At 38.4% G+C, this 14,737-nt stretch overlaps 2 protein-coding genes across 2 annotated transcripts in view; one reads left to right on the forward strand and one right to left on the reverse strand.

The window, feature by feature from the left end:
* Positions 1 to 12,749, forward strand: part of ECHDC2 (enoyl-CoA hydratase domain containing 2) — a 33,046-nt gene extending 20,297 nt beyond the window's left edge. The window contains exon 11 of the transcript XR_006962761.1: positions 12,406 to 12,749. The gene's annotated coding sequence lies outside the window, so the exon portion shown is untranslated. The remainder of the gene's footprint in view (positions 1 to 12,405) is intronic.
* Positions 633 to 14,737, reverse strand: part of ZYG11A (zyg-11 family member A, cell cycle regulator) — a 74,332-nt gene continuing 60,227 nt past the window's right edge. Inside the window, exons 9-14 of the mRNA XM_047083795.1 lie at positions 13,835 to 13,996; positions 13,715 to 13,759; positions 8,529 to 8,723; positions 4,956 to 5,017; positions 4,462 to 4,559; positions 633 to 796 (exon numbers count right to left, since the gene is read on the reverse strand). Coding sequence (XP_046939751.1) covers positions 633 to 796; positions 4,462 to 4,559; positions 4,956 to 5,017; positions 8,529 to 8,723; positions 13,715 to 13,759; positions 13,835 to 13,996 — 726 coding nt within the window. The remainder of the gene's footprint in view (positions 797 to 4,461; positions 4,560 to 4,955; positions 5,018 to 8,528; positions 8,724 to 13,714; positions 13,760 to 13,834; positions 13,997 to 14,737) is intronic.

Below are 14,737 nucleotides of genomic sequence, written 5' to 3' on the forward strand. Positions count from 1 at the left end.
AATACCCAAAATTGTAAAAAATATATTTTTTCCTTCCCTCTACCCCACAAGTGGAAGGTACTTTGGTATTAAAAAAAAAAAAAAAAAAATTTCCCCTCTTTTTCCTCCCCTCCAGCTGAGATTCTGCCTTCTAAACAACACATTTATAAGCATGTATTTTCCAAAGCCTTTTTATGTACTTCTTTTCTAGTAGCCTCACTAGGAGTAACAACTCAGGATGTTCTTTCAAACATGAAATTTAACATAAATACCAAGGTCTCCCTGTAGGTCTTTCATTTCTCCTTCCTCTCTGAAACTCCCAGAGTTAAGAAGCTGGCCAGGGCTAGGAAAAGTAACTGGCATAGCTGTTCCAACATAAGCTCACAGGCCTCCCCACATAGTCCAAGGCTTGATTTTGCAAAGCTGTTGAAGGAGCGTCCCCAGAATGATTCCAACTTGATTTGGGATTATGGCTATCATTCAAAATCAACCTTTTTGCGGCCTACAGAAAATCAACAATAAAGGCCCAGTGAGGCAGCCAACTTACAAACTCCAATGATAACTTGTTTCAACACTGAACTGCTGGCAAGGCAGAAGGGTTGACACTGAGGAACAGACAGCACCTCTGAAGCCCCAGGGGCTAAGGAGGGCATTCAACACAGAGAGGGTCTCTGATAATTCATGAAATGCATTCTGAAGTCATCTAGAATGGAGGTTGCAATCCTCTGTGCTTGAGCATCTGCCTCACTGTGCTCCTGGATGTCACACAAAAACTGCAATCCTTCTTCTTCAACTAACATTCTGCAGTATTTGCTGGCTGAAAGAAAATCAAAGAGAACTGATGGACAAACTGGCATTTTAAATATTCCCAAGTCACCACATTCACCTTTTTGAAGAAAGGGTACCAAGGTTTAAGCCCTTTGACATAGGAATTAACAGATAAAAGAAATATGTCAAAGGGCACCTGGGTGGCTCAGTCGGTTAAGCACCCGACTTCGGCTCAGATCATGATCTCGCGGTTTGTGGGTTCGAGTCGCACGTTGGGCTCTGTGCTGACAGGTGGGAGCCTGGAGCCTGCTTCAGATTCTGTGTCTCCCTCTCTCAGCCCCTCTCACACTTATGCTCTCTCTCTCTCAAAAATAAACATAAAAAAAAACTTAAAAAAAAAACCACGTCAAAACTTAAATAATGCTTGGATTGTGTAGTGCAATTATAAATGATTTTTTAGTATGTTTATTTCCAGACAACTCTATGCCTCAAATCTCTAATCCTAGCTAAAAGGATAGAAACCTCTTTTATTATAAATGTAATACACATTTCAAGTTCAGGCGTTATGCTGAGCTAGATAACCTGATAACACTAGATGCTGGATAAAATATAACAAAAAATTTTAAATGTATACTCATGTGTACAAAGTAAAGAACTTGTCCAGGACCCAGAAGACACAGATTGCAGAGAGCACCTAAGCTCATGTAACTTTATCTGCAGCTATCCCGGGGAAGAAGGGGACTGTCAGTTTCAGTAATCTAGGAATTTAGGTTCCAACTTACAAAGTTAGAAGCAATCTATATATAATAAAATATGTATCAGTGCATAAAGCTGACCCCTCAAAGGACTATAGGAGAGAAGGGATAAGACAATGAAAACATTTGGCCTCTAGGTGGGTATACAGGTGTGGTTGGAAGAAACCCTTCCCAAGAATTCATAACCACAGTAGTGAGTTGGTATAGGATTTGAATTTATACTGCCTAAATGTTCTGGGAACCCTTGAGCTGAGAAGTTAATATGAAAATTACTTCAATCCCAGGAAAACCTCTAGAGCACCTGAGGGAAGCAAATACAAAACTGCGTAGTCTAAAAAGGAGTCTCTTAATCATTCCAAAGGCCAACTAGACACAGGGAGAAATAATGATCTAATGACATGGAAATTGTTTTTTTAAGGATAAGATAGAATAAAGTGAGAGAAGGTATAAGATACTTCTGACAGACACCCCACAAGGAAAGTATAGGGGAAGAATAAGATCTTTAAACAGCTGAGAATTTTCATCAATTTTGGAAAGTGTAACTGTGACCTGAAGTCCAGAGGCTGTGTAACAAAAGGCCGATGAAACATAATGAACAAAGTCAAGACAATAAACTGCAGAAGAAATATTTGCAAGGGTTCCTTCAAATTAAAAAGATCAACAAAGAGTAGACAAAAAGTGAATAAAGAATATCAATGGACAATTCAAGGAAACGAAAACGAGTCTTCAATAAAAGATAGTTAACGTAACTTAAATGTTAAGCAAGACCATCATTTCACCTTAAATTGGCAAACAAAAAGTTCAATTAAACATTGTCTGTGTAAGAATGACAAGCTTTCATACATTGCTGACAGGAATGAAAACTGATAATCAACTCACCAGAAAACAGTTTAGCAATGCCTATCAATATCACCATGTTCCTAACATTTTGACTCAGCAATTCTAAATATTATGCAGGTTAACTGACACTTGCAAAATGATACACTTAACAAATGATATGTACTATGCATGAACTAATACTATGCTATGCACAAATGCTAATACTATGAGCCTGGCAATGTTTTAAATGCTTAACGAATATTAACCCACTTAATTTTTTTCAATGTTTATTTATTTATTTTGAGAGAGAGAGAGACAGACAGACAGACAGACATGAGTGGGGGAGGCACAGAGAGAGAGAGGGCAACACAGAATCCAGAGCAGGCTCCAGGATCTGAGCTGTCAGCACAGAGCCCAATGCAGGTCTCGAACTCATGGACCACAAGATCATGACCTGAGCTGAAGTCAGATGCTCAATCAACTGAGCCACCCAGGCACCCCAACCCACTTAATTCTCACAGCTCTATGAAGTAGGTATCTTCATCCCCATTTTATAGTTAAGGAAACTGGGGCACAGTGAAGTCAAGTAACCTGCTCAAGTTCCCACTGTTAGTAACTGGCAGAAACTGGGAACAGAGCACAGGTAGTCAGTCTGGTTCTAACATCTGTCCTCTTAATTACCCACATGTGCATCTTCAATTCATAGATAGATAGAGTTACAGATATATAGTCTTTGTATATCATTTTTCATTGTACATTAATCCATATTCATGTATATAAATATGTTAATATTCAATAAAATAGTGCTTGTAACAGAAAAGACTAGAAACAATATCCATTTAAAGAAGACTGGTTAAATAATTGTATCTATATAGTGAAGAAATACTGAGCAGTCTAACTAATAGTGGTAATCTGGAGCTCTGCCAGTTGCTATTTTAACTTTAGCAAGTTACTTAAGTTCTCTGTGCCTTGTTTGCTCATCTGTAATAGATGAATAATAATAATAATGCTACCCCCTTCTCGTTGTTGTGAAGATTGAGTTAACTCATAAAGACCTTGCAATACTGCCTGGCACAGAGAAAGTACTCAACTAACTTCTAGTTGCTATAAACCAAAGTCATTTCAGAGCTATTCTGACAGATCTGCCTGTAGTTGTTTATACGCCAACACCATTCACAATACTTATTTATAATTTAAAGAGAAGTGTTAGGGCAAGCTCCTAGAAACCATTTTTCTTGGTCAGTTCTTTCTTGTTTATTCTGCCAGGTTAACTTTAGAATAATTTTCAGATCCCTCATCTCACTCGTTCATTTAAATTGCAGCATATTCATAAGCTGAAAAGATTTGACATGTGTCTCTTAAAGTCTTTCCATCTAGGAATATAGTATGTCTCATAATTACTTCAGGTTTCTCAATTATTTCTCAGTTTACTGCACAGAGCTCTCATTGTTTGTTAAAATTATTTTGGGAATTTTATACTTTTGTTAGTGGCTAATATTTTAATTCTAAAAGCTATTTCTTGAAACTTTTCACTATAAAATTATACTCTGTATTTCTTTTATAATAAAAGCAAAAAATTTTACAATAATCCTTAGCAAAGAATGTAAGTCCCCAATTCTCCCAACAGCCAAACATGTAAAAGCATTTAATCTGGCTAGGAAACAACCCCTGACTCCTGGCCCTCCAGCCTCCCCCAGACCATTACAAAAAGGCAGATGTATATATTACTATAGACAGAGTATTCATGATAAACTGTTGAGTGAAAAGAGCCAGCTATAGGGCAGCATGCACAGAATGAGCCCATTTTGTTTAAAAATGTCCTTATTTATATATAGTATATACTAACTACAGTATGTGTATAGAGAAGTATTTGGAAGGATAGTTATAATTATCAAATTATTAATAGTACCTGCCTGTGGGGAATAGGAGTGAGAGCCAACTTTCACTTTCTATACTGCTTGACATCCACCCCCAAATAGATTATAATTCTGTGACATTTTTTAAACTAATAAAAACATTTTCCAACTTCCTTTTTTAAAAAAGTTAAATTCAGTAGAGGTGAACAAATTTTCAAAACTCTATCTTGATCTTAACCTTTATACAGAAAAACAGTTGGAAAACTACTGTTTTGAATACATACGGTTTTTACTGCAGACATGATACATTGCCCATAGTGCCCAGAGCTGAACCGGTGGTTGAGAGAAGTTGCCAAGGAGTGGGAAAAATGCCTTGAAGGATCTAAAGAGGCACAAAGAAGTTCATTTAGAATTCAGGTTAGCATCTGTGATACAATAATTATTTTTAACCTCTCCACAGGATCATTTCCTCATTGAGACAGATGTATTGTTGAGCATATATCAGAAGCTAACATTTAAGAACTTACATTCTATGTTAGACACTCTTTACATTCAGTATCTCATTTCATCCTCAATCTTGCATACAATAAGCCTCATTTTACAGAGGAGTAAAACTGAGTCTCAGAGATCTTCTAAAAGTGATTTTCCCAAAATCACAAAGTAACAGGATTTGAACATAAGGCTATCTGACTATATTTTATCACTGTACCATGGTCTCTACATAGTGAGTACAATGAGGACGAGCTTTAAGAAAAGTACTGCTCCATCACGAGATTACCTGTAGGTCACCAACGCTGTCATCTTACAACTTGAACTTGGCCAATTCTGGATGGTTGCATACTATACAAAAAGAGAAACCAGGATTCTAGTATTGTATTCCATCCTTTTTAAAAGGTCATAATAGGCTGTTTCATGCCATTTATAATTACATATATATGAAAAAACAAATCTTCAAAATATGGGAATGATCACCCAAATTAAGGTATACCTACCTGCCAAAATATGAAGTAGATAACCATTAAATATGTAGAATAGGAACAAAGTCATGTGGAAAACAGTGCAATAAGAGGGGGCTTCTGAGTAAAGATGCAGGACTTGGCATGCATCCATTCCTTTCCTAAATCCCATGACCAGAAATATATAAATGGTTTAAAATAAAAGAAGGCAACCAAACAAGAACAAAGCAGAAAGAAAATGGTGAGTGATTTAGTAGATCTAGCACTGGAGAAGATTAAAAAATGAACCAGTTTGAACAGAACTCCTAGACATAAAAATCTGGCACACCAAGTACTTTAGGAAGTGAGATTAGAGGTGGGGTTAAAAACAAGAGGAATGATTGAAAGTACCGAAGAATCAAGACTCCCATATCTCCTTTCCACCACTAATAAAAATTTCTGGACTGGGCAACCTTGTGAACAATTAAGGGTTGAAGTACCATGTTAAAAACAGGGATGAAGTGAAAATCTAAATGATAAATGCTGAGAGTCCCTTGCTCTCAACTCTCTTCCTCTAGTGGGATTTCAGACCATTGGAACCAAGCTTATCATTTTCAGTCAGGAGAACAAAAGATTCTTCTTGAGGAAAATTCCAACCAGTTCAGGACAGAAGATCTAATGACAATGACAGTGACTAATACAGATCACGCTAGGTGAGGCCCACAGTTGACAAGTTCCAACTATCTGCACCTAGCTTCCAAACAACTCCACTCTTAAATATGACTGGACAGCTGAAGATCTCCATATACTCTAAGAAAGTCTGTAACATAAACGATAAAAATAGGGTGAAAAAGCAACTTGCAGAAAACAGAAACCATGAAGGAAGAGGAAAACTTAAAAAACAAAACAAAAGCAAAACCCAAACTAATCATTACTACCTTTAAAGAGATAATAGATACAGCAACCATGGGAAAAGAGTAAGATATTATATGAAAAAGAAGCACTCAGAGAACAAAACAGAGTTCTTGAAAATTAAAATAGAAATATATAAATACAAATATATAACTATACATAATACATAAAAACACATCATAAGCTATAAAAATAAATAAATATACTGTGGTACCTGGGTGGCTGAGTCAGTTAAGTGTCCAGCTCTTGATTTTGGCTCAGGTCATGATCTCACAGATTGTGAGATTGAGTCCCACGTTGGGCTCTGCACTGACAGTGCGGAGCCTGCTTGGGATTTCCTCTCTCTCTCTCTCTCTCTCTCTCTCTCTCTCTCTCTCTGCCCCTCCCCTCCTTGCGTGTGTGTACACACTCTCTCTCTCAAAAAAAAAAAAAACTAAGGGGCACCTGGGTGGCCCAGTTGGTTAAGCCTCTGACTTCAGCTCAGGTCATGATCTCACAGCTCGTGAGTTTGAGCCCCATGCTGGGCTCTGTGCTGACAGCTCAGAGCCTGAACCTGCCTCGGATTCTGTGTCCTCCTCTCTCTCTCTCTCTCTCTCTCTCTCTCTCTCAAAAATAAACATTAAAAAATTTTAAAGTATATTTTAAACTATATGATGAACCATATAAATATATAAAATTACATTAAAATAGTTAATTATATAATAAAATATATAAAATACAAATATAAATGCAAAACCCAATAGGAGTGGAGATTTTTTATTTATTTATCTTGGAGAGAGAGAGAGCACAAGTGAGGAAGGGGCAGAGAGAGGTGGGGAGAGAGAGAATCCCAAGCAGGCTTCACACCACCAGTGCAGAACCCAATGTGAAGCTTGAACTCACAAACCTCAAAATCATGACCTGAGCCAAAGTCAGACACTTAACTGTCTGTGCCACCCAGATGCCCCAGCAGTGGAGATTTTTAAAGATTTTTTTTAAAAAGGAAAACAGGGAAATAGGTAAGGAAAAATGAGTCCAGGGAGGCCAACATCCTAAGGCGGGGGGAAAAAAAGAGGAAGAGAGTAGAGAGGGAGAAAGAAATTTCCCAGAACTGAAGGAAACAAGCTTCTAGAGCAATTAGTATCCAAGATAATGATGAAAATAAACCTACATCCAGGCACACCACTGTGTGATTTTTGAGAACAAAAATCTTAAAGGTTCCGAAGGAAAATGGCTTCTCAAAAGTGATACTGAGAAAACAAAGAAGTAATAACTTAAAAATTCAGAAAGAAAAATATTCCAAAACTAAAATTCTACACCCAGCCATGTGACTAACTAAATATGAAGGTAAAATAATGCCCTTTTCAAACAAATGAGGTCTGAATTTTTTATTTATTTATTTGAGAGAGAGAGAGAGAGAGAGAGAGTGAGTGAGTGAGAGAGAGAGAGAGAGAGTGTATGGAGGTGGGGAGGTTGGGAGGGTAGAGGGAGAGAAGCTTAAGCAGGATCCATGCCCGGCACAGAGCCTGACGTGAGGCTCGGATCTCGTGACTCTGAGATCATGTAAAGTCTAAAATTTCTTATTTCATGCATTTCTTCTGAGGAAGCTACTAGATAAGATCCAACAGAATGAGGGAGTACACCAAAAAACCAGGAAGGCATGCAATCCAGGAAACAGGGATTCCAACACCAGAGAAGTAAAGAGAATCCCCAGTAAAGGAATATCCTGGAATGACAGCAGTATAGCAAATACACAAATAAGCAGACCAGATGGAAGAAAACAGAAAGTTCTGGGAAAGAAGTCTTAAGAAGCTGAAGTAGATGGAATATATTTCAATATACTGAAAGGATATATATACTTGGGAGTATAGGAAAGGGTACACATAGGGAAAATGAGAAAAAGAATCTTCTTTTTCCAGAGTGGGAAAATGAATGAACAGATTAATGTCTAAAACTGCAAAATGAAGTAGCAACAGAGGTAATTTAGATATGGAGAAAATATCAAAAGAAATAGCTTGAAAAAAAGCTGAAAGTGGAAAAGAGAACTGGTAAAACCACATTCAACTGTTTATACGTGTAACTTTTATAAAAGAAAAATATCAGGAGGAATGTAACAAAGTATTAACAGAGGTTAGAGCTTGATTGTACGGTGATTTAGAATATTTTCTTTGTACTTTTTTATTATGTTTCCCATTTTCTATAATGAATATATATTTCTAAAATTCTTGGGACGCCTGGGTAGCTCAGTTGGTTGAGTGTCCGACTTAGGCTCAGGTCGTGATCTCACAGTCTGTGGGTTCGAACCTTGTGTCAGGCTCTGTGCGCACAGCTCAGAGCCTGGAGCCTGCTTCGGATTCTGTGTCTCCCCCATCTCTCTGCCCCTCCTCTGCCCACACTCTGTCTCTCTCTCTTTCTGAAATATAAAATAATAATAATAAAGTAAAATTCTTAAAACTAGAAAAGTAAGTCTCCTGCAAGAAGAGATCACGACACAGTTTATAAAGAAGAATGAATGGTCCTTGTACCAAATCCTGGAGAAGAGCACTCCTCTGAAGGTCATGGGACATCCAGGGCTGTGTGTCAGATGTCAGGTGGGCTATGATGCCTGCAGCAAAATAACTGACTTCCATTTCTTTGCTATGGAGCAAGCTGCTAATATGTTTCACCACATCTTCAGTCACCAGCTTGGAAGACAGTTCTCTAACTTCAGCTATGTTGTTCTACAGGTAAAAGAGAGCAGAAAATATCAGGGATAGGAAAGGGAGAGGAATCAGTGTCTGATTCTCTCTTCCTTTCCTACTGCTTAGCTTAGATACAGTCAGAATACTTCATCCCATCCTCCTCCCTCTCAATTTAGCCTAAAACCCGTAATCCCATCCCTTGATGATGAGGATATCAGTAATGACAAATCACTGAGTGAGCACTTACTAAGTGCCAGGCACTGTACTAGACAAACAAAAAGGTCCTTTTTTCTGCCTTATCTCATTTAATGTTTCATATAGTTTTACCAAGAAATAAGTCACTCAGCAAGATTTAACTTGTCAGTCAGAACTTGTCAGGTTTATACTGCTAATAACTGGTTGAACTAGAATAAAATCCAGGCCTGACTCAAATACTTAAGATTGCTCAGGGCCTACTATATGTTACATTAGCTTGAAACTTAACAGTAACAATGAAAGGCAGGTAGTATTTTATTTTATATATTAGGTTTCTATGCTGTTTAACAAACTGCCACAAACTTGGTGGCTTAAAACAACATACATTTTTTCTCTCTCAGTTTTTGTGGGCCAGGAGTTCATCCATGGCTTAGGTGGCTCTTCTACTCTGAGGTCTCAAAAAGCCACAATCAAAGTGCTGGCTGGGCTGCATTCTCATCTGGGGGCTCCACTGGAAGGAAACCTACTTCCAAGCTTACAAACTGTTGGCCACATTCATTAAGATTGAGGGTTTCGTTTTCTTGCTGGAGGCCACCCTTAGCTCCTAGAAGCTGCCCATAGTTACTTCCCACAGGGGCTTCTTTCTCCAACTACTTACTTCTTGGCAGCTTGCTTTTTCAAATACATGGAAGAGTCTCTCTAGCAAGTCTATTAGCAAGAGGGATTAACACCATAGTACCCCTAAATCAGAGGGGGATATGTTCTAAGACCCCCAATGGATATGCCTGAAACCACAAACAGTATCAAATTCCATAATATACTGTTTTTTCTACACAAACACACCTATGATAAAGTTCAATGTATAAATTAGGCCCAGTAAGAGATTAACAATAATAGAATAATCATAACAATATATTGTTTACTTTTGTCTGTTTTTTTAAAGTTTATTTATTTTGAGAGAGAGAGAGCATGGGCAGGGGAGGGGCAAAAAGAGAGGGAGAGAGAGAGAATCCCAAGCAGGCTTCATGCTGTCAGCGCACAGCCCGACGAAGGGCTCAAACTCATGAACCATGAGATCATGACCTAAGCTGAGATCAAGAGTTGGGCACTTAACCAACTGAGCCACTCAGGTGCTCCTCATGTAACTTTTATTAGAATATACTGTTATAGGGCACCTGAGTGGCTCAGTCAGTTAAGTGTCTGACTCTTGGTTTTGGCTCAGGTCATGATCTCATGGTTTGAGTTCAAGCCCAACATTGGGCTTTGCACTGATGGTGCAGAGCCTGCTTGGGAGTCTGTCTCTTGCCCCTCACCTGCTTGTGCTCTCTCTCGCTCTCTAAAAAAAAAAAAAAAAAAAAAAAGAAATTACATGAATGTGGTCTCTTTCTCAAAATATCTTTTTTTTTAAAGCTTATTTATTTATTTTGAGAGAGAGAAAACACATGAGCGGGGGGAGGGGCAGAGAGAGAATCTCAAGCAGGTTTTGCTCTGTCAGTACAGAGTCTGATGTGGGGCTCAAACTCACAAACTGTGAGATCATAACCTGAACTGAAATCAAGAGCCAGATGCTTAACCGACTGAGCCACCCAGGCACCCTCTCTCAAATATCCTATTTCACTGTACTCACTCTTCTTCTGCTTGTGAGGAGATGATAAAATGCCTATATGACAAGACAAAAAGGTGGATGACGTAAGCATGTGACATAGCATTAGGCTACTACTGACTTTTGGACCATTCCTCAGGAGGATCACCTGCTTCCAGACTGTGAGTAACTGAAACTATGGATAAGGGGAAGGGGTCTACTGTCTATACACCATAACATAATCACAGAACTGATACCCTATCATCTTTGCTATATTCTATTCGTTAGAAGCAAGTCACAGTTCCTGCCCACATTTGAGAGGAGGACTTTTACAAAGACGTGAACACCAAGAAGAAATCAGAATCACTAGGAATCACCTTAGGGTCTGTCTACCACACAGATGAAAACACAAAGGTTTAGAAGTGAAACACATGGTCAAATTGAACACAGCAGTTACTGTTCCTTCTGAAGCAGTTTTCAGAAAAGTATACCCTAGAGACTAGTATGTTCAAAATAGCATCATACAGCACTCACTATGCAGAAAGCTACATTATTTTGAGATCACTTACCCCAGGTTTTTTTTTTACAAGACCAGCTATACCCTATTGATTTCAGCAGAAACTGCACTATTGTGAGATTTCCCCCCAGTTTTCCCCAAAGCTATCTATACATACCCTCATCAATAGTAGGATTTCAGCATTAAGTCGATCAGATGGAAGCCCCAGACAAGGAGAGACAACATGACAGCATCCTTACTATAACTGAGGACACCTTAGATGAATCTCACAATTTCTCTTATAAGCTTGGCAGAGGCTACTTTTCTAGTACCTTTTTCATTCCAATAGTCTATGAACAAAATGTTGAGAAGAGATGGAAGCTACAGGAGAATGTGGGTCTTCTTCACTCAGAAAAAGGAAGGAAAGGAGGCATCCTCAAAAACTCTCAGCATTCTGAGAGGCTCTCAGAAAAAAGTAAAAGATCTTTTAGAAAAGGTTAGCTAATAGTAGGACACTTAGCTTTATATAGCATGTATGAGGCTTCAATCCACCTTTCTGGCCTTATTTATTGCTTTTCCCAACTTCTGCCAAAATTCCAGATATTCTTTATTACAGTATCCCTTAAATGATTACATTTTCTCATCTTCCCTAGCCAAAAGACCTTTGTCTCCTACTTCTTTTGTCCTCTATCTTTCTACTTTTTTGTACCTTCCAATATTAAGATTTCCAATATTAATCATTTAATCCCCTCTACTGTGTTCCAAGTCCTATATGTGCTAGGGATACTAAAGTAAAGACACAGTCCCTGCTTTCAAGGAGTGCATGCTCTAGAATCAAAAGCTTCTACTAGACTTTGTGCTTTTCTAGCACTTACCACAGTCCATCTTAAATCAGAAAATTATTCATATACCTGTCTAACACCACCTCCCCAACACTGAAGGACCATCAGCTGGATGTATTTCATGCATGGCAAACTGCAAGGACTTAACAGTATGTCTTCATTACTTTTTGTAAATGTTCACCTTTATCTTTTGGAAACAAAGAAATTTCTCAATTATGGATATCCTGATTGAGAGGTAGTATAACAATATAATCAAAGAAATTTCTAAAGAATTGATTACCTTGATAAAAAAGTATGGTAAAGTGGTTAATATCAGAGGGTCTACAGCTAGACTGCCTGAATTTGATATTTGATTCTGCCTCCTACTACTTAGGTAACAGGATAAACAGAACATAACACAACTTTTCCTATCTCTATGTGACTTAGCCATGTGACTTCACTGCTCCTCCCATCAAGGGGTGGCCACCTCCTTTAATGTGGGCTTAACCATGGACATATAATATATATTTGGTCTTTGTTGCCAGTTCTTGAAAGAGAAGTCTTCAATCCCTTGGAATTTCCCAAGTGATAAGAGTAATCAGAGCATCTTTGTTCTTTATTTGGTAGGCAACTAAATAAATAACTTCAGGATGGGGACTGGTTGCCAAAAAAAGCCAAACCTTAATTAGAAGCCTCGGACTTTCAGCCCCACCCCACAACCTCTGGAGGAGGAGAGAGGAGCTGAAGATTGAATTAATGATCAGTCATGCCTATGTGATGAAACCTCCATAAAAAATCCTAAACGATGGGTTTAGAGAACTTCTGAATTGGTAAACACATTTGAGAAGGTGCTGGGAGGGTGGTGTGCCCAGAGTATGAAAGCTCTGCATGCACTCATCCTTCCTTGCCCTATATCTTTCTTCCATTTCACTGTTTCTGAGTTGTATCCTTTACAATAAACTGACAATATCAAGCAAAACGACTTCTGGAGTCTGTGAGCCATTCTAGCAAATTATCAACCTGAGGAAGGGGTCATTTATAGGGGTCTAATTTATAGCCAGATGGTCAGAGGTATGGGTGGCCCAAGACTTAAAACTGGCAACTGAAGTGGGGCAGTCTTATGAACCTGAGCCCTTTAACTTGGATAACTTAGGATAACTTAGGTAGGTAGTGTAAGAAAGGAATTGAACTGAATTGGAGCATACTCAGTTGTTACTGAGAGTTGGAGAAGTGATTACTGGGAAACACCCCAGGCCACCTAGTGTGCTTTGCCCAATGAGACATTAGAGAACGTGACATAAACAGAGGTTTAAGAAGCACTTGCATGGTGGGACTTGCCTTCTAGCGCTACCCTGAAACTGAAACAAGCCCATGGTGACAGGGGTGCCTGGCTGACTTAGTCAGTAGAGCATGCAACTTTTGATTTCAGGGTCGTAAGTTCAAGCCCCACATTGGGCACAGAACTCCCTGGGGGTTGGGGAGGGGGAGAGAAGAAGAGGAAGGGAAAGGGGAGGAGAAGAAGAAGTCATCGCCCACGGAGATACAAGGCCCAACTAACAACCTGTACCAACTGTCACAGTGAGAGTTAGACCATCTTAGCACACCTCGCCTTAGTTGAGCCACCAGATGACTACAGCAACATGAATAACTCCACTGGAATTACTGAGACCATAAGAACTGTATGGCTAAACGGAGTTCAAATTCTTGACTCACAGATTCAAAAGTAAATAAAATGGCTGTTGTTTTAAGCTGTAGTTTGTTCAGAGCAAGAGGACTGATGTGGTATTATTTTATAGGGAATCATGTGAACACTAAATGAGTTAACACACAGAAATTGCTTACAATAGTGCCTAGCATATAGTAGGTGCTACATAACTGTTAGTTTTATTATTTTTTTTTTTTAGAAATCAGAATTAACTGAAACAATTCACCTTACCCAAAGACCAAGTACTTTGCTTTGTATTGCTGACTCTGAAAAAGTCTGTCAAAAGAATATACAGGTTACTTTACCATGAAAAAAAGAACTTTACATATAAACTCAATCCTGTCTTCCCACCTCCAAGACTTGGATGAAGATTGCCAATCCTTGGTTTTCTATAAAGTGACTGCAGGCAGCTGGAGACTCATCTGTAAGATTCCAAAGTGCTTTCAAAGTAAACAAGAGGGTGACATCATCTAAATTTTCAGTAGTCTTTTGTTTTACTATTGCTAGAAGTTCCTAAAAACCAAAGAGACAAAGAGTTAGATGCCCCAGTGACTAACTCAATTACAACATAAGAAAAGCAATAGTTGTTCTACCACTTAATAGCTCTGTGATCCATTTATTCTCTATATAATGAGTTATACCTAACTCCTAAGGTTTTTATGAAGATTAAAAGAAAAAAACAATTCAGCTTTAATGAGCACTTAATCTAGTTCTTGGTCCTTGTTAATAAGACTGATAATCAAGTACATATTAGCCATTCCATTATTCATTTATTGAGCCTGGTTAGTCAACACCTCAGGTAAGAGCGACAGATTAAAAAAAAATGTTGGTTTTTCTCTCAACTAAATAAAAGAATTTTAAGTTTGGGAAAATGTTCTGAAGGAAACACATAAAAGCCTAAGAATTTACTTTAGAAAAGGCAGGAAAAGGAAACCTCCATGCAAAGGTAATATGTATACTGAAACAAATGAGACCAGAAGAGAAAGAAAGATAATGAGTTAAGCAAGGAGTGGAGACATAGAGGGGGAGGGAGTATGCCAGGCAGAGAAAAAGTGTGCTGTTCTTGAGCACACTTGAGCAGATCAGTACGGCTAGAGGGTAACACCAGTACTACAACCATATGTCATAATAAAGAAATCATTGGCTCACTTTAACAGAGATTCCAAAACCCCATTTCATAGCAGAATAATACTGGACACAAGTGAAGCTAGTATCCTCACTTTCCTGCAAGCATATTAGACTGTTGTGAGAGAG

Source organism: Lynx rufus, unplaced genomic scaffold (genome assembly GCF_022079265.1).
Source record: "Lynx rufus isolate CCGP_SWC_20201006 ecotype Redwood Valley unplaced genomic scaffold, mLynRuf1.p SCAF_2, whole genome shotgun sequence".
NCBI classification, from domain to species: domain Eukaryota; kingdom Metazoa; phylum Chordata; class Mammalia; order Carnivora; family Felidae; genus Lynx; species Lynx rufus.